General features: G+C 53.6%; 1 protein-coding gene across 4 annotated transcripts in view; it reads left to right on the forward strand.

Annotated features, from left to right (window-relative positions):
- Positions 1-9,998: 9,998 nt before the first annotated feature.
- The window catches only part of SH3PXD2B (SH3 and PX domains 2B), a 98,218-nt gene continuing 83,209 nt past the window's right edge, over positions 9,999-25,007 (forward strand). Inside the window, exon 1 of one of the 4 annotated variants that reach the window (XM_070569045.1) lies at positions 9,999-10,184. In XM_070569045.1, coding sequence (XP_070425146.1) covers positions 10,110-10,184 — 75 coding nt within the window. In that variant the 5' untranslated portion in view covers positions 9,999-10,109. Of the gene's footprint in view, positions 11,812-25,007 lie in introns of all 4 variants that reach the window. The other 3 variants (XM_070569044.1, XM_008509939.2, XM_070569043.1) reach the window with 3 other exon arrangements.

The raw sequence follows: 25,007 nt of genomic DNA on the forward strand, positions 1-25,007 counted from the left end.
GGTCAGGGTTCCTGCTCTCACTACTGTGGCCTGGGTTTGTTTCCCAGTCAGGGAACCATACCACCGTTTGTCGGTTGTCATGCTGCAGTGTGTTTCTGTGAAGCTGAAAGTTATGTCACCAGTGTGTCAAATACCTATAAGGTCCCCCACGGTGGACAGGTTTCAGCAGAGCTTCCCGACTAAGACAGACTAGGAAGAAAGGCCTGGCCACCCACTTCAGAAAAAAATGGCCATGAAAACCCTGTGAATAGCAGCAGAGCGTTGTCTGGTATCCGGGCCGGGTTCCGCTCTGCTGTGCGCAGGGTCGCTAGCAGTGGGAATCAGCTCCGAGGCACTAACAGCAAAGCGAGGGGGAAGCGGCTGCCCGCACTCGAGCTGGCTGGCCACACCTGGAGTGCGGAAGGAGCCCACCTCCTCCGGGCCTGAGCAGGAAGCAACCTGACCTCACTCCCACCACAGTCCTCGACTCCCCCTCTCCCAGCCACGTCTCCAGAAGACCTATAGCTCTTCTTGACACTTCTTGAGACTTGTAGGGTCTTCCAAAGCCCCCCACTATGGAGGCCCTTTTCTGCCCAGTTTCTGGCATTGGTCTTTCTATGACTCCCTTTCAGAGACCCCTGCTCTGAAGGTCCCCCGCTGGGCTTCTTGCCCTTGGGAGGGACCAGGCGCAGACCCTCGGAAGCCCCTTGTCCTTGGGCAGAGGGCTTTCAGGTGGCTCTAGCCCAGCTACCTCCCCAGCGTGTGTCCTGCCTGCTTCTGGAAGTGGAGTCCATGGCCTCCTGAGCCCTGCGGCTCGGCTCTACCCTCGTGATCTGCTCCAGCCTGGCCGTAACCCTTGGCGTTTTCTAGAGTAGAGTCAGGCTCCAAGGGCTCTGAGCTCCACCTACTCCAGGGGTCCCAGGCTGTGTTCTCCAGAGGACTCCCAGCCCACCCCACTGGGGCACACAGCTGCTCCACACCTCCAAAGCATTGGCGAATTTATGAACATGTCACTCTCCTTCTTTGACGTCCTCCAAAGTTTTCTCAGGTACCCTTGTATAAAATCCAAAATGCTTAATATGTCCCCCTTGTCAACCTCCTTTGCCATATTTCATGTCACTTTCCTCTTCAATGGGCTTTCTACCCTTCCTTGAAGGTACCACTTCTGGACCTTTATACATGCTTTCCTTGGTCTGCCACCCAATCCAGTGGTTAGGCAGGTCCCACTTATCCATCAGCTCTCCACGTACACATGACCCCCTCAGGGCAGCCAGCAGACTGGACTCGTTCCCGTCATACTCCTTCAGGTACTAGTCACAGCTGTGGACATAAGTTCACGTGCAGCCATGGACATAATAGCATCAACTCCATAGGCACACAGCTTCAGTTCAAATCCTGGTTCTGCCACTCACCAGCTGTGAGACCTTGAACGAGTCACTGAATCTCTCTGTGTTCTTGTCTGCAAAATGAGAACAAAAGTAGTACGTACTCCACGGGCCTGTTTTGGGGACTGACTTGTTATATGGGAAGTGCTTAGAAGTGCCTGGCCCAGGGTGAGTGCAATATAATGTTTGTGTAAATAAGCACGTAAGTAAAAATAACGCGTGTGACAGTAGTGGTAGGTTATATAGTAAGATAAGCAAAAAAAAAAAAAAAAAAAAAAGCTGGAAATACTTTAAAATCTCCCAGAAAGCATCAAAGATCTAACAATATATGTGTCTCCAGCCCATTTGACACTGGAGGTATTTGCCAGTCTGACAGCTGAAGGCTGAATTGTCCTTTTGTCAGCCTCAGAGTACTGGGTGGACACGATTAAAGCAGGGCCTGCCACAGGCAGGGATCTGAGTAAGCCCCCCGAGCCCTTTGGGTTCAGACTCTGACAGGCTGCGCTCTAGGAATAAGGGTGAATCAGAAGGGAGTCAGCCACAGAACTGACTGCAGCCTGGTTTTGCAGCATCAAACCTGGACCTTAGGCGAAGGGACCCCAAAATCCTTTATGAAGGAAGAAAATGTCATGTTAGACCTTAAACTATTTCTACAAATACTTTCTCAAGTAAAATGTCCAGGAAAAAAAATCAAAAGTATGAGGAAATGAGACAAAATGAACTAGAAACAGCAGAAACAACAGACCACATAAATAGACCCATAGAATTCCAGATGTTGGAATTCTCAGACACAGACTGTGAAATACTGTGTTTTATAACATGAAAATGCCATCAATTGTAAGAGACAATATTATTTTATGTTCTACTAAAAGAAAAAAATTAGGCTGCCAATAGGTCACATTAACCTCTCATCTCTTTGAATTTATTTTATCCATGTCAAGAGATTAGGCAATTTTTCCTGCCTTCACTTGCATTTCTTGGTGAACGATGGACAATCCTTCACATGGTTTCAGTATCAAAATGTCATGCAGGGCTTCCAGCCAAGATGGAATAGCAGAGACCAGAGTTACCTTCCCACCTGCAACAACTCAAAAAATGGTACTAAATGCATGAAATGATGGCAAGCAAGATATTGGACATGAGACAACAAAGGACAGTGACTCCTGAGGGGCAAGAAACAAATGAGGGGAACCCTACGATGCCCTGATCACAGCTCAGGGAAGAGAAACCCTGGCTGCCCCCTGAGGTGCAGAGAAGGAGCTGGGAGTATAGCAGAAGCCAAGGCAGCTAGAGTCTGCAGCACAAAGCATTGGAGAGAAAAAGATTCCCAGAGAGCGCTCCAGAGACGTGCAGCGGGTCCCCATCGAGTGTGCAGTTGAGTGCTCAGCAGCACGGGCATATGAGGGAACTATCCACGGCCAGGGCAGAGCTACCTCTGAAGATCAGAGGGACGTGTGCACGAGCTCACACAGGCCCCAGAAGAGTGCCCAGTCCCGGCAGCAGGAGTGGAAATGTCATAACTCTGGGCATCCCTTAGATTTCTAAGAAGGATCTTGCCTCAATCGTGGGAGAAAAAATTAACCCTCGATTAAATACAGCTTGGTGTATTGCCTAAAAACCATAAAGGCGAGATCCGAATGGATTGAACTGTTTTCAAATAACTTAGCTGCATCTCAGAACAAAGTTCAAGAACATTTATACGACTATAAAAATAGCCAGCACCCCACAAGGTGAAATTCACCATATCCAGAATCCAGCCACATCCTCAGCATCTCCACCGCTAACCCCCAGTCCAGGCCACCGTCCCCGCTCGGCTGGGTGGTTACAGTCACCCCGGGTGGCTCTTCCCCTTCTCTCCTTGCTCCCAGCACTCAGGATAGGCTGGTTATGCTGCAGCAAAATAACGCCAGAAAGCCCAGCCGCCTAGCCAGCAAAGGTCTGGCTCCACACTCACAGCCAACACGGGTCTGGAGCAGCCCTGCTCGTCTGCCTTAGTCTGTTCAAGGTGCTACAACAGAATACCACAGACTGGGAGGTTTACGGACAGAAATTTATTGCTCACAGTCTGGAGGCTGGGAAGTCTGAGTGAGACCAGGGTGCCAGCACGGGTGGGAGACTTCTCACTGTGTCCTTACCCGGTAGAAGGGGCGTGAGAGCTCCCTGGGGCCTCTCTTACAAGGGCACCAATCCCATTCATTAGGGCTTTGCCCTCAGGACCCAATCACCTCCCAAAGGCACCCCCTCCTAAGACCATCACGTTCGGGGGTAGGTTTCAACATCTGAATTTGGGGGACACATTCGAACCAGAGCATCATCGCAGTCTCTCCAGGACCTAGGCACAGAGCAGCCACTATCTGGAGCACTGCCAGGCACAGCACAGGTGAAATGCCCCGCAGCCCTTCTGCCTGAAGTGAACCTCTTTGCCTCTGTCCACATTTTAGGGGCCAAGCAAATCACATGCCCCACTCTGAACTCTAGGGGGTGGAAGACTACAATCCACACGTGTGCCCAGAAGGGCTGAATGTGTTCTCATCCTAGTAGACATCATGCTGCCCTCTCTATTTCCCTCAGGGTCAAAGCCAGAGCTCCTAGGGTCCCTGCAAGGCCCTGTGGAACCTGGTGCCCTGTTACGGCTCTGACCCCACCCGTCCTGTTCTCTTCCCTCCCCCCTCCCCTCCAGCCACACTGACCTCCTTTCTGTTCTAGGATGCGCCAGCCACTCTCCCACCTTTGCACCTTCTGGAGGGCTCGTGGCCTCACCTCCTTCCAGTCTTCTCTCGAAGTCACTTCCCAATGAAGCCTACATCTTCCACCCTATTTAGAGCTGCCTCTCGTGCCCCCTCCCCCAGCCTCCCAGTCCCCATCAGCCTGCGCTACATTTACTTTGTTCATAATGCTCCTTGCCTTCTGACGGGCTGTACCACTTCCTTATCGCTTACGTTTATTCCTTACTGTCTCTCCCCGCTAGAATGAGTGTCACGAGAAAAAGGACCTGCACCTGTTAGTTCTCTGATACGTCCCGAGCACCTCCTACGGTGCCTGGCACACATTAGGCACTTGATAATACTGTTTACACGGGTGATAAATACATGTATGGATAAATACCAGTGAATGCATAACTGGGCCCCATGAGCTACCCACACTTTGGGATCACCCTCTGATACACTTATCTGACTAAGGAAGGCTGAACCATAACCTTCCTATGCAATGGAACACATTTATAGGGTAACCAAGCAGGTAGAGTCTCCTGGGAGCCTGGGGTGTGGGGTGTGGGAAGCCTTGGGGGTCATTACACAGGATTGGGGTCTGGTGTGTTGGTGGCCACAACAGGCCGCCACCTTGTGGCTGAATGAGGAAATGCCCCAGTCTGACTTTGGGGAGCCCTCAGTGGCTGTGACCATGGTTCAACACACTCCGCCTGTCTGCGAGCGCCTCCAGGTTCTGTGAAGAAGGTGGGAGTCGCCAGGCATGGCCCCCCACAGTCCTGTGGAGTATGTGCCCATTGACCTGAAATGTAACCCAAACTGCTTGTGATCAGTACGATCTTTCACACACTCAGGCATCCATTCACTCCTCTGGTCATTCCTTCCACAAACGCTCGCCGGCAGGCACCAGGGTCGGACACTGTGGGCAGGCAGAGGCCCTGCCCTTCTCGTGGGACAGACGGCCACTCATTTACTCAACAACTGCTGACGGATTGGCGGATAGGAACTAACGAGACAGACTGGACTGACCTCGTGGAGCAGACGTTCCAGGTGGCAGATAAACAAGAGGATGACCACAGTGATAAGTGCCGTGAAGGAAATACTCACAGAGAGAGACGTGGGGCTACTTTAGGGAAGGCCTCAGAAGAGACGACGATTAAACTAAGGCCTGCAGACGGGCATGAGCCAGTTGAAGGAAAAGCATTCCTGGATGAGGGAACAGCATGTGCAAAGAGGTGAGTGTTCTAGGAATGGAAATAAGGCCAGAGTGGCTGGAGGGGGGTGTTTCAAGGGGAGAAGATGGGCTGAGGTGAAAGGCCAGGTCCTCCTGGCCTTGAGTGGTGAGGACTTGGCCTTCATAGATATTATCTAACTTGCCTTTTCTAAAGATCCATCTGGCTGCGGATAGAGAAGGCTTTAGCGGGTGTCTGAGTCCGTTCAGCTGCTGTAGCAGGATATTTTAGACTGGCTGGCTTATAAACAGCAACTTTATTCTCCCAGTTCTGGAGGCTGGGCATTCCAAGATCAAGATGCCAATTTGGATTCTGCTGAGAGCCCACTTGCTAGCTCATAACCAGCTGTCTTCTCGCTGTGTCCTCACGTGGCAGAAGGGACGAGGGGGCTCCCTGGAGTCTCTTCCATAAGGGCACCAACCCCATTCACAAGGGCTCCACGCTCATGACTTGTCACCTCCCAGAGACCTCACCTCCTAATGCCAGCACTTTGGGGATTAGATTTCAATGTGAATTTTGGGGGACACTCATACTCGGTCTACAGCAGAAGGGCGTCTACTTCATGGGGCGAGTGGACACAAACATTAAGACACCAGTCCCATCCTGAAGGGAGCTCTGGCTTCACTGGAAAGAACACGGGCCAGGCAGCCCCAGACATCTGAGTTCAGGCTCCAGCTTCACCAGTTTCCTGTGCTATGATCCTGGGCAACCTCTCTAAGCTTTAGTTTCCTCACTTGAAAGTAGGAAAAATAATACTCACACTGCAGATTTTGGGCGAATTAGATAAAGAAATGGATATGGAAGGTCTGGTGCTATACGTAGCACCTGGTAGGTGCTCAATAAAATTCCCATTACAACACACACACACACATACATCCCTTTACAAAGAAGGGGAAAGGCAGATCTATATACAATTTATAAACACACAGGAGGTGGAGACGAAAGCACTACTGAAGGGATCAGGTCACCAAGGCCTTGAATGCCAACCTAATGCCCATGAACATCTGTGGACAGTGGGAGCCAGTGAGGGTTTCTGGGCAGGGGAGTACCACGAGCAGAGCTTCCGTTCAGGAGGAAGGTAACTGTGACAGCCAGGAAAAGAGAGAATAAGAAAGGAAGAAAGTTGTGATCTCCTTCCTCCAGCCCCTGAGATGTACTTCCCCCAGCCTCCTCCACACCGACCGGGGCTCTGGCCTGCAGCCTGGGCAGCGGAACGCTGTTTTAAGGCCTGCCCCCTTACAGCCCAGGGTCTGTTCCACAGGACTGCGTGTGCCTGGCCACTAAGCACTCATAGGCCTGGCCGTGTTAATTGTGAGCATCTTGCTGTGCCAGCCAATCAGACAGCAGTCTCGGAGGGAAAGAATCTCTTTCCACGGCCCCTGCCTTTGCCCTGGAAACAAGCCCGACTTCTCAGAGGCAGCTACGGAGAAAGGCAGCAAAGGAGCAGCCCTGGCTTCCCGGGCCTGGCTGTCCATCCTAGGAGCTGGGACTGGGGAGAAGTGCTGCCTGCCACACACCAAAAATCGCAAAGAGACCAGAACCTAATGCTGGTCGCTGGACTCCATGCCGCTCGAGTGTGTGGCCCTCCCCCCAAACAACCCGCCATGTGGGACTCTGAGCTCTGTTGGCTCCAGCATTGATTTTCTATGGTCTCGAGCTCGCAAAGCACGCTTCTGGAGCAGGAATTCAGAGGAAGAAAGTCTGCTAAGGCAGCAGCTTTACCTTCCTCTCTGGCCTGCCTTCTCCACACCCCAGTCAGGTAGAAAGCCCGTGTCCAGAAGCGATGTGGACAGGCAAGCTTGGCGCAAAGAGGACCAGGGAGGACAGAAGCAGGCCCAGTCCCCGTGGCTCCATTACAGCCGGTGAGGACCAAGGTTAGCAGGAAGGAGATGGAGATGCCTTCACTCATCCCACAAGAATTTCCTCGGGGCCCCTCTGTGCCGGTCTGTGCCAGATGCTGAGGGAGTTGAGACAAATAAGATCTATTCCAGCTCCCTGGGAGCTTGGGGTTGGCAAAGGAGTCAGATCTATAAGAAGGCAATTTCAGCCCAGAGTGACGGCTGCCACAAGGCACAGCGGCAGCCCGGGGAGGAAGCAATTGCATATCCGGGAGACAGGGCTGCCTGGAGGAAGTGACATCCAAGCTGGGTTTTGAAGGCCAACTAAGAGGTCACTGGCAGACAAGGTGGGAAAATGAAGAGCTTATGCCAAGGCATGTAGGTAGGAGGAAAAGAATGTATTTTCTTCTCAAGATGACAAGTCATTTCTATCTGGGGGATGCGGGGAACTGGAGGCAACTGGTGCGACAGCTGGGATTAAAATTAGGTTTGAAATTCGATGCAGGTTAAAGGGAGACGTTTTGCTGTGTCAGATTGGCTGGTGGCAAAATAACAAAAAAACACGTGCTTTGCATGTAGTACCTCATTTAGACCTGGGAACAAGCCTGTGAGGTCAGTGGCTGGTCTCATCCCATCCTACAGATGGGGAGATGGAGTTCCAGAGAGGTCGATGACTTGCCCAAGGTCACACACGTGGTTGGGTGGCGGGTGCCAGGGGCTGGGGGAGGGGGAGGGGGGAGTCAGTGTTTAATGGGTACAGAGTTTCAGCTTGAGAGATCAGAAAAGTCCTGGGGCTGGATGGTGGTGAAGTTTGGACAACAGTGTGAATGTACTTAATGCCGCTGAATGGTACACTTACAAATGGTTCAAACGGTAAATTTTATGTTGTATACATTTTACTACAATGAAAGTAAAAGAAAGACACGGGACGGGTGTGGAGAGATGCGGTCATTGCATCTGTGGCTACGGCAGGTGGGGAGGAAAGTGTGCCCTCCCGGGCCAGGCCTGCCACCACGGCAGAGCGGACACACCCAGGCGGCTGCGGCCCGGCTGTGCTGCTCCGTGTGTGACATGAGTGGGGCAGGTCTCAGGGCCTCTCTGGGAGGACCGAGGAAGCGGCTGATTCACAGATTTCCTCTAGCTGCTGCCTCCTGTGGCAACGCCTTATTAGGAAGGCTGGGCTCAGGCAGAGGATGAGTAAAAGGCACAGAAAAGCCAGGCCTCAAGGTTCTGCACATTTCCACGTCCCCTGACTTGCGATCCTGCTTCAGGAGAACGTGCCTTCCAGGAATTACATCTGTAAGGGTCCAGCTCCAAGCAGATGCCACCCTCCAACCGGGTCGGCAGGAAAGTTTACTAAAGGGTCCATTTACAAAGGTGTGGCAGGGCTTAGGGAACCAAAAGGGGTGGAGCAGTACCTGAGGCACGAGGGCAGGGCTGTTACCACCCTTAGCGGGGAAGGGTGGATCCAGGGTACGGACAACCCTGCGGGAAGGGAGTTAGGGGAATGAATACCCAGACCTCTCCCTCCTCTGCCCTCAGCCTCCTGCCAGGGCCTCCCATCAGCCAAGCCCAACAGGAAGGCAGAGGACAGGGAACCATCAGTGAAGTCCCACAGGCCAGCCCTCAGGGCCAGAGCAGGGTGGTAAAACCCTGCAAGGAAGTCAGAGGAACAAAGGGAGGGGCCGCTCCAAAGGGAGTCTGCAGCAAACTGTCCAGCGGACCGGCCAGGGCTGCCGAGAAGTGTCCTCTCCGGTCGCCACCCTCTTTCAAAGGCTGACCTCGGCCCCAGGGTGGGAGGGAGCCCTGGGCTCTTTCAGGCCTGGAGGGGAGCTGGTAGTTTGCTGGAAAGAGTCCTGCTTGCTAGCAGCGAGCCCTGGCCAGGGCCTAAAGACCCTGTCCCAGCAGGGCCGTGTCCGTTCATTCAGACATTCGTCCAGCCAACCCTCCTGCGAATGCCTCGGGGCCAAGGAGGGCTGGGCGCTCCGGATGAACACGCGGCAGCCCCCGCCGCCCTCAGCTTCAACCTGAGAACCACGCCGGGGCCAGACCGCGGTGGGCGCTCTCCTCCGGGCCTGGGCGCGGGCGCCTGCTCTCCGTCGCCTCCCCTGTACTGCGGGTCAACCGCCTCTCCCACCCGGAGCAGTCCTGGGCATTCGGAGAACATTCCGAACAGCAGGAGGCCCTGCACCGGGCGTGGAGTGAGTGCTCCCCATTTGGGAAGCGGTGGTCTGTTAACAAGCACCCACCGGCCCTCACTCAGGCTCACCACCCTATCTCCATGTTTCGCTGCGATTGTTGCAATTATATTGCACTCGCCTTGCATTGGAAGCGGTTTTTCTCTCCCTCTCTCTCCATCTCTCAGACTGTACACCCCAGAGAAAAAGCCACCGCCTCGTGCTCCTCCCTGAATCCCCAGGGTTGGGTGGAGCTGGGTTTACAACTGCCAACATTTATACCGTGGCCAGACAGTGCCCACGGCTCCACTTGCGCTTAATCGCGAGGACAGCCCTGGTTGGGAGGCAGTCGTACCAGGCCCATTTTATAGGTGAAGAAACTGAGCCCAGAGAGGTTAAGCAACTCGCCCAAGGTCACAGAGTCATAAGCGGCAGAGCTGCAATTCGAACCGGAGAGCCCGGCCCTCAAACCCCGCGCTGGACGGCGGCTCTCGGAGCGAGGAGCGCTGGAAGCAATCGACCAGTCAATCAGGGAACGCGCCGCGGACACGCGCCGGCCCCTCCCCCGGCCGCGGCGGCTCGGCGCCGGCACAAAGGCCCGGCCGAGGCCGGACGTGGGCCAGCCGGGTCCGCGCGGGCCGGGGGCGGGGCGGGGCGGTACGGGGCGGGCCCTCGGAGGGGCGGGCCGGGGGCGGGCCGGCCGAGGGCGCGGAGCGAAGGGCGGCGGCGGCGGCGGCTCGTGCTCGGCCGGCTGCGATCGCGGCGCCCCGGCCCGGCCCGCGGAGGAGCGGCCATGCCGCCGCGGCGCAGCATCGTGGAGGTGAAGGTGCTGGACGTGCAAAAGCGGCGGGTGCCCAACAAGCATTATGTGAGTGCGCCCCCACGCCCCCTCGAGCCCGCCGCCGGGCGGCCGGGACCCCCGGCCCCGCAAACTTCTGCTCCTGCCCTGCCCCCGCCGCCCCCTGCGCTGCCCGCCGCGGCGCTGCCCGATCCCCCTCTCCTCCCCTCCCCCCTCCCCTCCCCCTCCCCTCTGCCCCGCTCTCCTCCATCCCGTCCTCCCGCCGCGCCCCCACTCGCCTCTCTGCCGCTCCTCTTCGCCTGTCCGTTCTCCCCTTGTCACCCCGACCCCACTGCTGCCCGTCCGTGGAAAAGCTTGGCCCCAGCCGGTGCAGGAGACGGAGGGACGGACAGAGGGAGGGAGGGAGAAGCGCCCGTTCTCGGGCCGCCGGCCCTGCCCCTCCTTGTCTGGGAGGCGCTCGGACCCGCCGGGCCCGGCCACAGGTAGCCCCTCCAGGGACCGCCAAGCCTGCCTCTGTCCTTCTGGAGGAGACCACTGGGAATGGATCCTCTGAGGGCTGCACCTTGGAAGGTTAAGGAAACGGTCCCTGCCCCTCTCTTCCATCCCAACGTTTTAAAATGTATGAAAGTTTTCTCCTGGTGTCTCCCTCTAAAATGGGAATTTTGTTTCGAGCTGGGAGGACTTGAGAAAATGGGCCAGTAGCGTCATTTTGCACATGTGCAGGTCGAGGCTCGAAGGGGCTGCAGGTTCTGGACGCGGGAGCTGCGTTCAGGGCTTCCCTGCCTCTGGAAGGTGGGCCTGGGGCAGACGGTGCCCCGCGGGTGGGAAATGGCTTCCACCTAGCAGCCTGGGAGCTGAATCCGGGGGTCCAAGGGGCCCTGGGACCACGTCAGAGGTGCCGGGTGGAGGATACCCGGGCTGTGGGATGTTGGGCCCAGGGGAGGCCTGGGGGTGGCCCGTCTGCAGGAGGGAGGGGGCTGTGGTGTCTCTGGTGGTGAGAAGGGGGCAGTGGCCTCGCCTTGCTGCAGAGAAGTTAACCAGGAAGGGGAAAAGAGCAGGAGGGAGGGAAAAAAATCCTAACAAAGAAGTGTAGAACAATGAATAGCAGAGGGCGTTGGCTGCCTGAATTCAGCTCCTTGGCCTCCCTGCGAGGCGTCTTTGGATCCGTTTTCTTAAGGGGCTCATTCTCATACAGCAGAGCCACATGCCCTCCGTGAACGGCCTATACAATTGCCAGAGGAGATGGCCGGGAATCCACTCCACGCTCTGCGGAGCGGGCGTGCTGTGCGAGGCTGTATTGTTATTGGCTGGGCAGCCGGTTATTCAACCCCGAGCCAGGCGGTGGGAAGCTATTTCCTGGACCTGTGGCATCTTTAAATAGAGTGAAGTTTCCCTTGATTCCAGAGCTGAGCTAAATTGTCTTTTTTTCTCCCCTTTTTTTTTTTTTTTTTGTTTGGTTAACTGTTTCAAATGCTGCCAAATCTTGGTTTCTTGTTTGAGCCTGTTGGGTGTGTAGCTGAGTTGCCTCACTGGTATGAGCACACTTTTTACCAGCATGGCAACAGGAGGAACTCTGGTACTCTCCACGCCACCGCCCACGGGACCTGTGAGCTGGCGAAACCAGAACAGACAGAGCCACCAAGTCCTGGGCGCCCTGGTGCGCTCCCTCCTGCCTCTCCCGTCGCCATCGCCTCAGGTCAGGCAGAGCCGCGCAAGCCCGGTTGACAGAGGAGGAAACTGAGGCTCAGAGAGGCGAGGTCCTTCGCCTGAGGTTACAGTCAGAAGCCGAGCAGGGATGTAAATCCAAGTCTGTTGGACCCCAAAAAGTGGCATTCCACCAGACCGCACCTCTTCTCAGATCCCACCCCCCTCCGTTTCCCTAACAAGGTCCCCTTAAAAACCGGGACATCCGCCATCATCTGTGACCGCCTTGAGAATTTTCATTCTCTGCTGGGTCCTGTCCCTGCCTGCCAGTTTTTTGAAGGTTCTGCAGCTTTGAGGGGCATCTTTCTAAGCTTTCAGCCACTTCTTAGGGGCCCCTGAGACAAGTCTCTAAATGTTAAAGTGTGGATGTGGGTTCAAATCTTGGCCTCACAACTTGCTAGCTGTGTGCCCCTCTGAGCCTCAGTATCCTGAGATGTAAGATGGGAGTTAGGGTGCCCCCTTCCTGGGGCGAAGGACCGGGTGATGGACAGGGTTGGCGTTCCGTCACCATCGGATGCCTGCCTCCCCGCCTCCCCACCCCGTGGTGTCCGTGTCACTCTGATTGGGAACGTGCTGAAGTCACATGGAGTGATTTCACCAAGAACTTGTTTTTCTGTGTGTGGGTTTCCCTACCCCATGGTGTCCATGTCACTCTCATTGGGAACATACCGAAGTCATGTGGGCAGGGATTTCACCAAGAACTTGTTTTTCTGCCTGTGGGTTTAGTGACTCTTACGATTCAAAGGGGTCCCTCCCCTCTATCCAGCCTTCTGGGCTCCTCAGATTAAGAGGGGCAGTGAGTTTAACTGAAGCCTGAGTTGTCCACAGGAACAGAGAAAATTTAGTGCCATGATGGGAGGGAATCCAAAACCCACCAGAAACCACCAGCGGCCCCCGCCCCTGTTCTCAAGCCATGTGCCCGCCACCACCCTGGAAGGAATGGGCATGGAGGCGGCTGTTGGCATGGACTGGACTTTCATCCCATTTGGTACCCTCCTTTCTGAACCTGGCCCAGCCACTCTGGAGAGGGAGCATGAGCAAAAGAGTTGGACAGTCTTGAGCTCTGCCACTTCCTGCTGTGTGACCTTGGGCTGGTCGATTTACCTCCCTGAGCTTCAACTTCTATAATCTGCAAATTATGAACACTGATACTTCCCTCTAGAGCAGAATTTCTCAACTTCAACACTTGACTTTTGGGACCAGATCTTTCTTTCTTGTGGGGGGCTGTGCTGTGCTTTGTAGAATATTTAGCAGCATCTCTAGTTTCTACCCGCTAGATGCCAGTAGCATCCTCCTCCCCAACTGTGACAACCAAAAATGTCTCCACACATTTGAGGGTGGAGGGGGCAAAATCACATATACCTCTCCCCCCCAAACACTGCGTTAGAATATACAGATCACTCATGGAGAGTTCCAGTCACCCTGCCCCTAGTTCCCGCCACCCCCTCCCCATTTGCAGCTGCCTTGGCCACCACCTGCTCATCTCTCCGTTGGCTGCGAGGGAAGGAGTCACAGGTGCTGTAGATGTCATCGGAGATCTGCCCCTGGAGCTCAGGGTTGGGCCACCTGTGCACCTGAAATGGTGTCTTCCCAACGATCAGAGTGGCGTCCTCTCCGTGCCCGGCCTCAGGTTCCTTCACCTGTGGGCAGAGACGTCATCAGTGGGCCCAGGGGCAGAAGCTGCCAGGGCCTCTGAGATCCCAGCGGTGGGTGGGGATGCTTGGTGACAGTGCTGTCGGTGATACAGTTTGGAGAGGGCTCCCCTGGAGCCGCCCCCTCTGTCAGAGGCGGAGAGGTGGAGACCTGGGGCGCTGCTGCCTTCTCTGCCAGCACCCTTCCTGCCCGAGAGCCCAGGGCCCTCTGAATGAATGGAAAGGGGGCTTTCAAGTGTGACACCCTGGGGGATGCTCCCGGGCTAGGTTCTCTTCCGGCTTGAGGGGAGGAAGACGGCCTGCCTGGTTTGACTGGCTTTATTTGGATCGTCCCATTCCCCGCACTAGAGAGGGCTGTGCTTGGGCTTGGGGAGAGTCCCCGGGGGGGGCCGGCCCGCTCTGTCCTGAGGTCTTGAGGTGTTAAGGGGAACAAGACGGTAGCAGTGGTTAGAGCAGCAAGAATCGTAATACTAGCTGGAGTTTGGTCTGTTCTTGTGGGCCGGGCGCTGGCTTAAGCTCTCTGCCTATTTAGTGGTCACAACAGCCCTTTAACATTGATGCTTGCTCATTCTATTCATACAATGTTTCAACTATACAGAGACATAGAAGAAAATAAGCTCTGTCTTTCCACCATCGGGCTCTATGAGATCTTTACCTTTTGCCAGACTTGTTTCAAATCATTTTTATTTTTATTTTTTAAGAAATAAAATAGTGCAGACATAAAGCCCCCGGTGGCGCTCCCCAACACTTGCCCCCCAAAAATCAGGGTCCTGCCTATGGTGTTATTCCCATGCACGTTTCTAAAATAGACTGACAGATAGAATTTTTCTTCTCTAATGGCTTTATTGAGGCATGTTTTACATACCGTAAAATTCACCTGCTACAAGTGTACAGTTCACTGGCTTTTTCAGTAAATTTCTAGAGCTGTGTAACCATCATGACAGCACAGTTTTATAATATTTCCATCACCCCCCGAAAAGATTCCTTGCACCCGTTTGCAATCAACCCCCTTCCCACCCCAACCGCCTGCACCTTCGAATGTTTTTACCTTTTTAATACTCCCCAAGATCTTGTATTGAATGTAAAGACGGTACACGTTTGAGATCTCTGTTGATCCTTGTAGCTGCGGTCCGTTTTCACTGCTGTGTAGTATTCCATTTATCAGTATTCTCCTGTTTACTCCAGCTCCTTTGGGGGCTTTTAGGATGCTCCTAGCAGTTCACTCCCAAGCAGCTGCTTCCTTGCGCCCACATGCACAGTGGGATTGCTGGGTCCTGGCGTTCATGCATCTTCATCCCCAGGAGCAGTGTCTGTGGGTCCCTTTGCTCTGTGCCCTGCTAATACTCTGAATTGTCAGACCTTTTTGTTTTTGCCAATCTGGTGGGTGCAAAATATTATCTCATGGTAGTGCCTGTTTGCTACTGAGGTTGAACATCTTTTCCCACCTGTATCGGCCGTTTGAGTTTTCTCCCCTGTGAATTGCCTGTTTTATCTTTTGCCCCTTTTTCAGTATATCGGGTTATTTGTCTTCTATTAATTTGTACAATTTATTTATATGCAGGACCCTAATCCTTCAGGTAGTTACATAGTGTTCTCATTCTCCCCTTGAGACTGGAGGCTCAGAGAGGTGGAGGCACATGCCTGAGGTCACACAGCAGGGAATGGCAGTGTGGGGATTGAGTCAGATGCCTACCTGTCTGGGAGAGGTGGCAGCCCTGGGATCCCACCCCTGAGCCAAGTGACCTGGGTGGGCCACTTAAGCTTCTGGAGCCCAGTTGCCCCATCCTGGCCCTTCCCTCATCTCACTGGTCCCTCAGCCTGGATGATGAAGTGCAGGCTGCCACCAGCCCTCAGTCATTCTCGCTCCAGGACGCCCTGGTTGGATGGTGCCCCTGGAGACATGGGTTGGCAGACCCTGTGCTGCCAGCCTTGAAACCTCTGTCCCCTGTTTGCCAGGCGCTCAGAGCCCAGGCATCACTGTTCTGAGCAGCCAACTTTGCTGGGTGGACCACACCCTTATTGGGCATTATCGGCATTCCCGTCTCAGCGTATCTGAGGCCGCAGGCTGGCGAGCTCAGTGGTCTGGGACAGACCGTGAATCTGCTGCCCGAATTGGCTGCCTTCTGTTTCCCAGCCACCCCGTGCCTCCCCACAGCCATCCCTCGCTCCCCCTTTTGCAGGAACACGCAGAGCAGGGCGACAGACCTGAGCGGAGAGAACGTGCGTGTTGGAGTCTAACGTATCTGGGTTCAAGTTCGCGTGGCCCTGGGCGACTCCCTTGACCCCCGGCCTTAGTTTTCGCGTCTGTAAAGTGAGCGCGGTGTCTTCCCTCTAAGACTGTTGTGTGCGTCTTTGACAGTGTTTGCACTCAGTCTCTGCTCCATCCTTCCTGCCGGGGCATCAGTGCCACTGCGACCTTCGTGATGGAAGGGTCTGGCATCGAGTCCACTTCAAGCACTCCTGAGCTGGGCAGCCTTGCAGCTGAGCTACCTGAGGGCCCATAAAGTGGGGGGAGTCCTAACACTTACCTATGAGTTTAGGGCTATTGTGAAGGTAACTCACGTTGCACAGTACTGAGCCTGAGGCCTCGTGTGTAAAAGGCACTCATTCAATGAAATAGTATTCTTGAAAAATACTGTTATTGATAATGTCCGTGATGCAAACCTCTGCCTCTTTCTTGCCCGCTGCCCTGGGGGCCTGCGACGTGTTTTCCCTGCTCCTTCGTCTTGAGGCATTTATGGGTGCCGGCCCCAGCGGGACACCCAGCTACCGCTGGGATAAGCCCCTGAGCAAGGCTGAGCCTTCCGGCCTGCTGCACAGTGGGTTCTGTCCTGCCCTGTCTGTGTCACACTGAGGCAGTGCCCTCGGGAGGCATTAAGGCCCGTTGGGTGGGTTTTTAAAAATGGCTGTTGCCTCCTCTTGATTGAAAAACAGTGGACCTCACCAGCCCCACTGTGCCGTCCTGCTCCCTCTGGCCCATGGGTGCAAGGAGCCACGCCCCTACCCCACCTGGCAGGTTGTCCTCAGTGGGCGATGTCCCAGCCTGCTTCTCGTATACCCTGAGCTCCTGCACTTGTCTCAGAATCAAAGCGGGGTGGGGCAGCTGTCATATCTTCAGATTACTTAACTGCCACTTTAGTTCAGACTTTGAGTCTGTGCCATTCCATGCTTCTGATAGGCACAGAAAGCCTGGCTTCAAATCCTTGCTCTGCCACCTGCCAACAGTGTGACCTCACCCAAATTACCTACCCTCTCTCTGCATCTTGGTTTCCTCATCTGTAAAGTGGGAACGATAATAGTTCCAATGTCATAGGGCTGATATGAGGATTAAATGGGCCTAGCACATATGTGGGGTCCATAACTGTGAGCTCTGTTAGCAGTGTGCAAACATGGTGTCATTTATGATGGTAAAAAGCTGGTATCCATAGGGGCTGGCCCAGTGGTGTAGTGATTAAGTTCCTTTACTCCACTTTGGTGGCCCAGGGTCCACAGGTTTGCATCCTGGGCATGGACCTGTACACCTCTCATCAGCCATGCTGTGGCAGGTGTCCCACATGCAAAATAGAGGACGATTCGCACAGATGTTACCTCAGCGACAGTCTTCCTCACCAAAAAAAAAAAAAAGTTGGGGGGCCAGCCCAGTGGTGCAGCAGTTAAGTTCTCATGTTCTGCTTCGTCGGCCCCTGGTTCGCTGGTTTGGATCCCAGGTATGGACCTGTGCACTACTTGTCAAGCCATGGTGTAGCAGCTGTCCCACAAATAAAGTAGAGGAAGATGGGCAGAGATGTTAGCTCAGGGCCAGTCTTCCTCAGCAAAAAGTGGAGGATTGGTAGCAGATGTTAGCTCAGGGCTAATCTTCCTCAAAAAAAAAAAATTTGTAAAGTTGATATCCACAGAAATGCCCATCAGTAGAGAACAAGATGAATAAAATGTACCATATCCACAGGCTGGAATACCATCAAGATGGTACAAATGCACTCCCTTTCTGTCATGGGAATATTAAATAGTAAATGCTGGTTGCAAAACAACATGCTCGGGCTGATTCCCACCTGATGACAAATGAAGGATGAAAACGTGCGTCTGTATAAGCACAGAAATACAGCTGATAAAATATATGTCACTTTTTTTTTTTGCTCATCTGTGCTTTTCTCTATTTTCCAAATGTTCTGCAGTGAACACATATTCCTGTTTTCAGTAAAAATTAAAAAAATAGCAAATGCTCATTTTAAACAAGAAGCAGTGCCAGACTAAGGTGGCTCCAGCCGGGTTCCCACATCCTGCCCTGAAGCAGTGGGGCCCCCACCTCCTCAGAGAGCCTGTGCCCCCCAGGGGGGCGCTGGCCTCGGGGACTCCTGCCCTGCTTGTGCCACAGAAGGAGGTGTCTGGATGTGGCTTTGCAGTCTGAGAGCCCAGCAGTGGGAAGAGGTGAGTTTAAAATACCACGAGAGAAGCCCTGAGCAGATGCTTTTCTAGTTAAAATGCTCTGTGCTCGGTGGTCCCGGCCCTGCCCTCCTTTGTTAGCACTTGCAGCTGAGTAGGGTTGGGAAGAATGGCAGGCTGAGTTCTACGGTCTGTACCCCAAGGTCACAGGGGCACCAGAAAGGTCATCCAGTTTAGAGGTGTGCCCCACCTCCAACTCCCCTGGGTGTTTCATGCATCCCTTGTCCCCCACCCAGAGGTGCCCAGGAGTCAGCAAGCCACACAGTTATCATACTGCCAAAAAAGTGACCGGGGGACCGCACCATTCGCGGTACTTCTTCTCGAGGACACTCAGACCCTGGTTACAAATCGTGCATGCTTTTGTCCTCAGAGAAAGATCTGCAGTAGAGGGAATGGTCTTGCTTTGCATGACTCAGTTTTCTCTTCCGCTTGGAGATGAAGGCCAGCTGTGGGTTACTGCAGCTGCAGGAAGGAAAGCCACTGGCCTCGTGTCCTGTCAGCCTGGTGGGTACAAGCGGTGAGTTGCGAGCACCCACCCTTGGCTGAAGGAGAGAAGCTGAGGCTCGCTAAGAGAAGGCTGGAAGGTTGCGAGCGTGGCTTCTGCCCTCAGAGGCTGGCTTCTAGTCTCGTTCTGTCCTTCACTCGCTGTCGGCCCTGAGCCTTCTGTGGGAAGTGGGGCTTCGGAGCGGGGGCAGTTAACGGAGCTGTGTGCGGGATGCCTGAGGACACTGCTGCTCGGACGGTTATCCTCGGAGCTTCCTGGCCTGGGGTGATGCCCAGAAGCGAGCGCCCTGTGGTCCCTTTCCCGGATCCTTTGTCAAGGGGGTCAGCTGGACCCTGGGTGGACCTGGCACCCCTACCCCCTGCCATGACATGGCAGCTGACTGCTGTGACAGACTCAGGAGGCAGTGGGCCGGTGTGCAGGGGCTGGTGCAGCTCACTGCTCCAGACTCTGCCAGGAGCCTGCCAGCCCAGGCTTTGCCACAGCCATCGTCCTCCGCCCCATTCTCCAAATGCAGGGTGCTCTCCCCATACTTGCTGGGCCAGATGCAAGCCTGCAGGGAGGTGGTGAGCCCACGCCCAGGGCCTTATCTGAGTGCTGAAGGGAGATGGGACTCGAGGTGCCTCCATCACGTGCCTGGGGTGGAGCTCTGCCGCCTGCCTATGCAGGCCCGTCTCAGGCCATCCCGGGCTTGGGGGGGCCAAATTTACCAAATGAAAATATAGGATGCCCAGCTAAATTTGAATTTCAGATAAATGTGCAGTATTTGGGACACACTTATACTAAGAAATTATTCATTTATTTGAAATTCAGATTCTAATGAGCATCCTTTATGTTATCTGGCAATACTGCTGGAACTACAACTTTCAAAAAATAGCAGCAGGGGGCTGGCCCGGTGGCACAGCGGTTAAGTGTGCACTTTCCTCTTCTCGGCGGCCCGGGGTTCACGGGTTTGGATCCCGGGTGCGGTCATGGCACCACTTGGCACGCCACACTGTGGTGGGCGTCCCATATATAAAGTAGAGGAAGATGGGCACGGATGTTAGCTCAGGGCCAGTCTTCCTCAGCAAAAAGAGGAGGATTGGCAGCAGTTAGCTCAGGGCTTATTTTCCTCAAAAAAAAAGAAAGAAAAAAAAGAAAAAAATTACAACAACCAAGGGACCTTCGTCCTTTGTAAGATTGACGGTGTTTCTTGAGAATTCACAGAACAAACATAAGCCCCTCCAGGGGCAGGCACTTTGAAACATGGGGATGGTGTATAGATAGTCGAACCGGGGATGCAGACAGGTGGACATGGTGTTTCAGCGCCAGCCTGGGACTGGGGGCTGAGAAGACGCCCGCGCCCTTGGGTTCCGGGAAAGCTGGATGGGAGAAGGCAGCATGGCGGCGGTGACCCGAGGCTGATTACGGGAGGGATGTTGCCACGTGGAGGAGGGCAGAGAAGTGGAAACCCTGGCGGGTGGCGTGTCTGCAAAAAGCAGGAGAGATTTGAGTGATGGAGATGACGCTCAACAGGTAGCTGGGGGCCGGAAGGATCTAGGGCTCCTGACTGGGCCTAGCACATAAAGGACAGAAGGCAGAGACCCTGCCCTCAGGAAGGCCGTGGCCCCGTGCACACGGGCTGGGGGCCGGGCTCAGGACCGTGGGGTCCAAGATGGAAGTCACTGGACTAGTTGGGAGGAGCTGGTACTCAAGGGCACGCCCGGGCTTGATGGCGGGTAGGAAGGCCTTTCACAGGAGAATGGAGAGGGCAGAGCACCTGCCAAACGGAGGGCCGTGTGCTGACTGTGCAGGTGAAGTTAGAGAGGGAGGGAGGATGGAAAATATTAGAGGGGACTGTGAATGCCAGGAGGAATTCTGAAATTTGGGAGGGATTAAAGAACTCCAGACTTGTTTTATTCTCAAGGCTTTATAACAATTCATTATATTCTTATTATAGTATAGCCATCATTTATCTGAGTGCTTATTATGCGCTCAAGGCTTTTCATGGTTCGTGTCACTGAATCCGCTCAGCAGCTCTGTGTGATAAGGGGTGTTAGTCAGAACTCTCGGGTTGCAAGTGACAGAAATGAACCTGGCTAACTTAAGCTATAGGGAATGCATTGGAAAGACGGCTCTGGCAGAATCAAGGGCATAGCTCCTCGCCCAGTCACAGAAAGGACTGTGCATCCAGGCAGTAGGCACTGCCAGTGGGCGTCAGAGCATCTCCAGCTGCAGGCAGCTGCTCCATCCCTCAGTCCTTTTGGCCACTCAAGAGTCCTGTTCCAGGAAGAGAGAATCTGATTGGCACAGCCGGATCAGCAGGTCATCCCTTGGCCAGGCAAAGGCGGGATATTGTGATAGACAGGCCCACTGCAACTGCAATAGTGGGAGGGGTGGTGGTTGTAGGAGATTCAGGGCGCTGTAGTTGGAAGAAGCCGGTGGGGACCCTGGACAGGCGCAAACAGTAGATTTCTGCTGGGTGGGTTGTGTTAATAGCCCATTTCACAGATGTGGAAACTGAGGCTTGGGAAGTGGAGCCGTTTGCCCAGGATCACACTCAGCTGTGCTGCGTATCGCTACTGTAAATAGGGTACAATCAGCTCACCCCGCAGACTTGAAGGGAAACGTTGCCTTAAAGCACGTAAGGATAATATTTTCTGTTCTGCTTAATTAGGCAGAATTGTATGGACCCCCTGCCTACTGCACTGGCAAAGAAAGCCAGAAACCCAGGGTGGCGTCACCATTTCCTCCTCCCCAGCCAAGGTGTGAATCAGCAGCCTGTGGCTTCGGGCCATCCTTGGCTGCCGGTCAGTTGCACAGATGTGGGTTTATCATCTGCCCCGGGCCAGGCCTGGCCCTGGACCGGAGAGAGGCTGAGATGACCAGAAAGCCTTTGTCCTCGCAGAGGTCACCATCTGTTTGGAACGCGTCACCACAGCATAGGGGCTGTGACAGGGACCGGTGTGGGGCTGTGGGCCAGGGCAGGGGTCTGAGGCCTGGGCTGCTCATTTCCTGCTGGGACAGAGCGGTGCACTCTGAGCTGGGGTGGAAAGGAGACAGGTGCTCTGGGGCTGGGAAAGCTGACTAGCAGAGGCGTTCTAAATGTGGGTAGATTTCACAGGGTCCTTGAACTTGGAAATGGGATGGCATGGCTTTATTTCTCACTAACCTCCAACGGTAAGTTAGCATCGCATTCCGTTATGAATGAAGGCGACACCCTCAGTGATACCAGTAACATCTGTGACTATGTCATCAGTAGAAATGCACCTATATTTTCGTGTCACTCTACAGTTGTTGCCTGGATCCCAATAGATCATTTAAACTCTTCGTGTTTCAATATTGGGGGTATTTTACCCACCACTAGATTTTGTTATTTATCACATTAATGAAAGTGTACATGTATTCGTAATTTTATTTTTTGAAACATTTTTATTACAATTCAGTATAAGTAGTGTTATTTGAAATCCTGTGTGCTTTATTTTATTCATTTTAAATCATTCTGACGGGGCCGGCCCCATGGCCGAGTGGTTAAGTTTGCACGCTCTGCTTCGGCGGCCCTGGGTTTCTCAGGTTCAGATCCTGGGCATGGACCTAGCACCACTCATCAGGCCGTGCTGAGGCGGCGTCTCACACAGCACAACCGGAAGGACCTACAGCTGGAATATACAAGTACATACTGGGGGGCTTTGGGGAGAAGGACAAGAAGAAAAAAAAGATGGGCAACAAATGTTAGCACAGGTGCCAGTCTTTAAAAAATAAATCATTTGGAGAAGGAGTCTGTGGGTTTCATCAGATTCTCTGTCCACGGCAGAGAAAAAAGTTGGAAGACTTGTGGGTAGAAGTTTCAGAGTCTGGGCTCGGAAGCAGGTGGCGTGGGTCTGACTTGGCAGTGCCAATGCCCAGCAGAGCGTGTGACCTTAAGTAAGTGACTTAACTTCTCTGTGCCTCAGTTTCTTCATCTGTAAAATGAAGGAAAGAATAGTACCTACTGTGGGTTATTTCACATAAAGGGTTTAAAGCAGTGTCTCTGGCACAGAGAATGCTGAGTAAATGTTATTAGTATTATCTTTGCCGTCATGATCATTGCCATTGCCTGCCTGCTGATGTGCATTTTGAATACTCAGCCCTGAGTGGCATGACACAGGTGGCCTGGAATGACCACATGCTGAGAAACACACTCTGCATGGACTAGCCCGGGATACACCCCCTAAGATTTAAAGCAGTTTTCCCCGAAGATTTATATATTTGGATATTCAGCAGTGTGGTAATTAAAACAATGTTGAAAAGAGCCTGCGTGTTTATCCTTGGAGGCACGATTAAGTAGATGATATATAGCCTTACAGTGGACTATTAAGGATCCTTTAAAAGTGGTTTGTTCAGAGAATTTTTAATGAAATGGGGAGATGCTCACCATATAACACAAGTGAAAAAGACAAATCGTACATACAATGTAACCTTAATTTTGAAAAATACTTCAATGTATAGAAAAAGGGACTGGGGAGAAATATGCCCAAAGCATCGCCCCTGCAGTGGCAGCATGGACAGTTGGTAGGACCTGGGACTGTGCCCTCAGACTGCTTGTTACCAGCTGGACGGAGCAAGTGACCGGCCCTCCCTGGGCCTCACTTCCCTCCGTCGCAGAGTGGAAACACTAGGACAACGCACCCTCGCGGGAAGCACGCCTTGACCACTGGTTGTTGCGCGCGCTTACATTCTATTTTATATTGTACTGTATTGTCTGTACTTTCGCAGGTTTCTCAGGACGGCAGAGTCGGGAAAGCTTCCAGGAGGGAGAGAGGGAGGGGCCCGGCTTCCCTTGCTCCCTGGTTTCCTGTCCCGTAGACTTGTGTATGAAGCATGAGAAGCTGGCAGGAGAGTCCACATAGGAGCTCAAGTTGAGGCTGGAATTGCCTCTGCCAGACAAGAGCCCAGCAGGGCAGGGGTACAGGGGTGGCCGAGGGCACCCACAGAATCTAACCATCAGGAACGACATATGATTTCCTGCGGGAAAAGGGGCTTCTTGGTGGTAGGAAGTTTGGAACCCTCTTGTGCAGCCCCCCTAGATCTGGTGGCAGAATCCCTGCTCCTCTGCGACACCCCTAATGGGTGGCTATCCCCAGGGTCTGAGAGCTCAGTCCCCCCGCATTCTCACCCAGCTCTTTTCTCTTTCTTCATGTCCCCAGCCCAGTGAGACAGGAAGATGAGGCTGGACTTAGGGGGAGGAAGCAGTTTTTTAGGGCGCACCCTAGACCGTTTTGTTGGCCTCTCTCTGCCTCTCACCCACCCAGGGCACCCAGCTTTGATGCTGAGGCTCCCAGTGGACCAACCCCATCATGGCACTCATGCCCTGGGTCTAGTCATCTGGTAACTTGTCTCCTCTCCCCCCAGGTCCTGAGTCCCTCATAGTCCAGGGTCTGACCCAGAACAGGTGCCAGGTGCGTTCCTTGAATGAAGCCATAACTGCTGGGCGCTCTCTGTCCCGAGGTCGCATGATTCTAGGGTGACGACCACTGACATCCTTCAGCTGAGAGAGAATCAGATTCCTCATGATGACCTCCTGCTGGCAGCAGACCGAGCAGCATGTCATAGTGGTTAGGGTACAGGCTTTGGAGGCAGCCAGACCTGGGTACAGATCCTGGCTTTGTCACTTTCCAGTTGTGCTATTTTGGGTGGGTTACTTAAGCTATTAGAACCTCAGTGTCTTCTTCATTTGTAAAAGGAAGAGTCATCCCGCTACATGATACACAGTAAACACTCAAGAGAAAGTCACTGTGATTCTTAGTGTAGTCCAGTGGACACGGGTGGAATCCTCTAGCCTCCTGGGGTGCTATTAGGTTGATGAACCATATGAAATTTTTGACGTATACAAATGACAATTTCACTTGGCCCAACCTAATGATCTGGGTTGGATTGGGGCCTAAGGAACCCACTGTATTTACCTGGAGGGGGTTAAGGGCCACCACTATACCGGGCGTCCTACAGACATTATCCTATTTACACTGTCCAACAGCCTGAGAAACAGGCAGTGTGAGGGGCTGGCTGGGGTCAAACTCTGTTTTTTTAACAAGCACCCCCAAGTTTGAGAACCACTGTGGGGGGTAAGTGTGGTTGTGGCCACACACTGGCTAATGAGCTCATTTGTACATGGTAGAGCACCGACTGCTCACCAGCGCTGTGTTCGGCTTCACCTGTGTGGCCTCATTTACTTTTCAAAACTGAGACTTGCTGCCCAAAGTCACCTGGCTGGTGAGTGGTGGAGGCAAGATTCGAACTCAGCTCTGCCCTTCTTGGGAGCCAGGGGAAATGAACATAGTTGCTTACAGGCCACATGACCTCTTTGTCACCTGGTCTTCTTGGTTAGGAATGGGCATTCTGGAGTCAAACAAACCTGGGTTCAAATTCTGACATCCTCCTTAACCAGCTAGGTAGTTTGGGGCCAGTGACCTAACCTCTCTGAATGTCAGTTTTCTCTGCTGTGAAATGGGGTGGTTAATAAGCTTCATTCCGTAGGGTTTCCTGAGAACAGAGTGCTGGGGATTCAGCAAGTGCTCATTAGTTGTTGGTGCTCAGTTGGAGAACTCCTACTCATCCCTCAAGACCCAGAGCAGCTGT

Source organism: Equus przewalskii, chromosome 13 (genome assembly GCF_037783145.1).
Source record: "Equus przewalskii isolate Varuska chromosome 13, EquPr2, whole genome shotgun sequence".
In the NCBI taxonomy this organism is placed as follows: domain Eukaryota; kingdom Metazoa; phylum Chordata; class Mammalia; order Perissodactyla; family Equidae; genus Equus; species Equus przewalskii.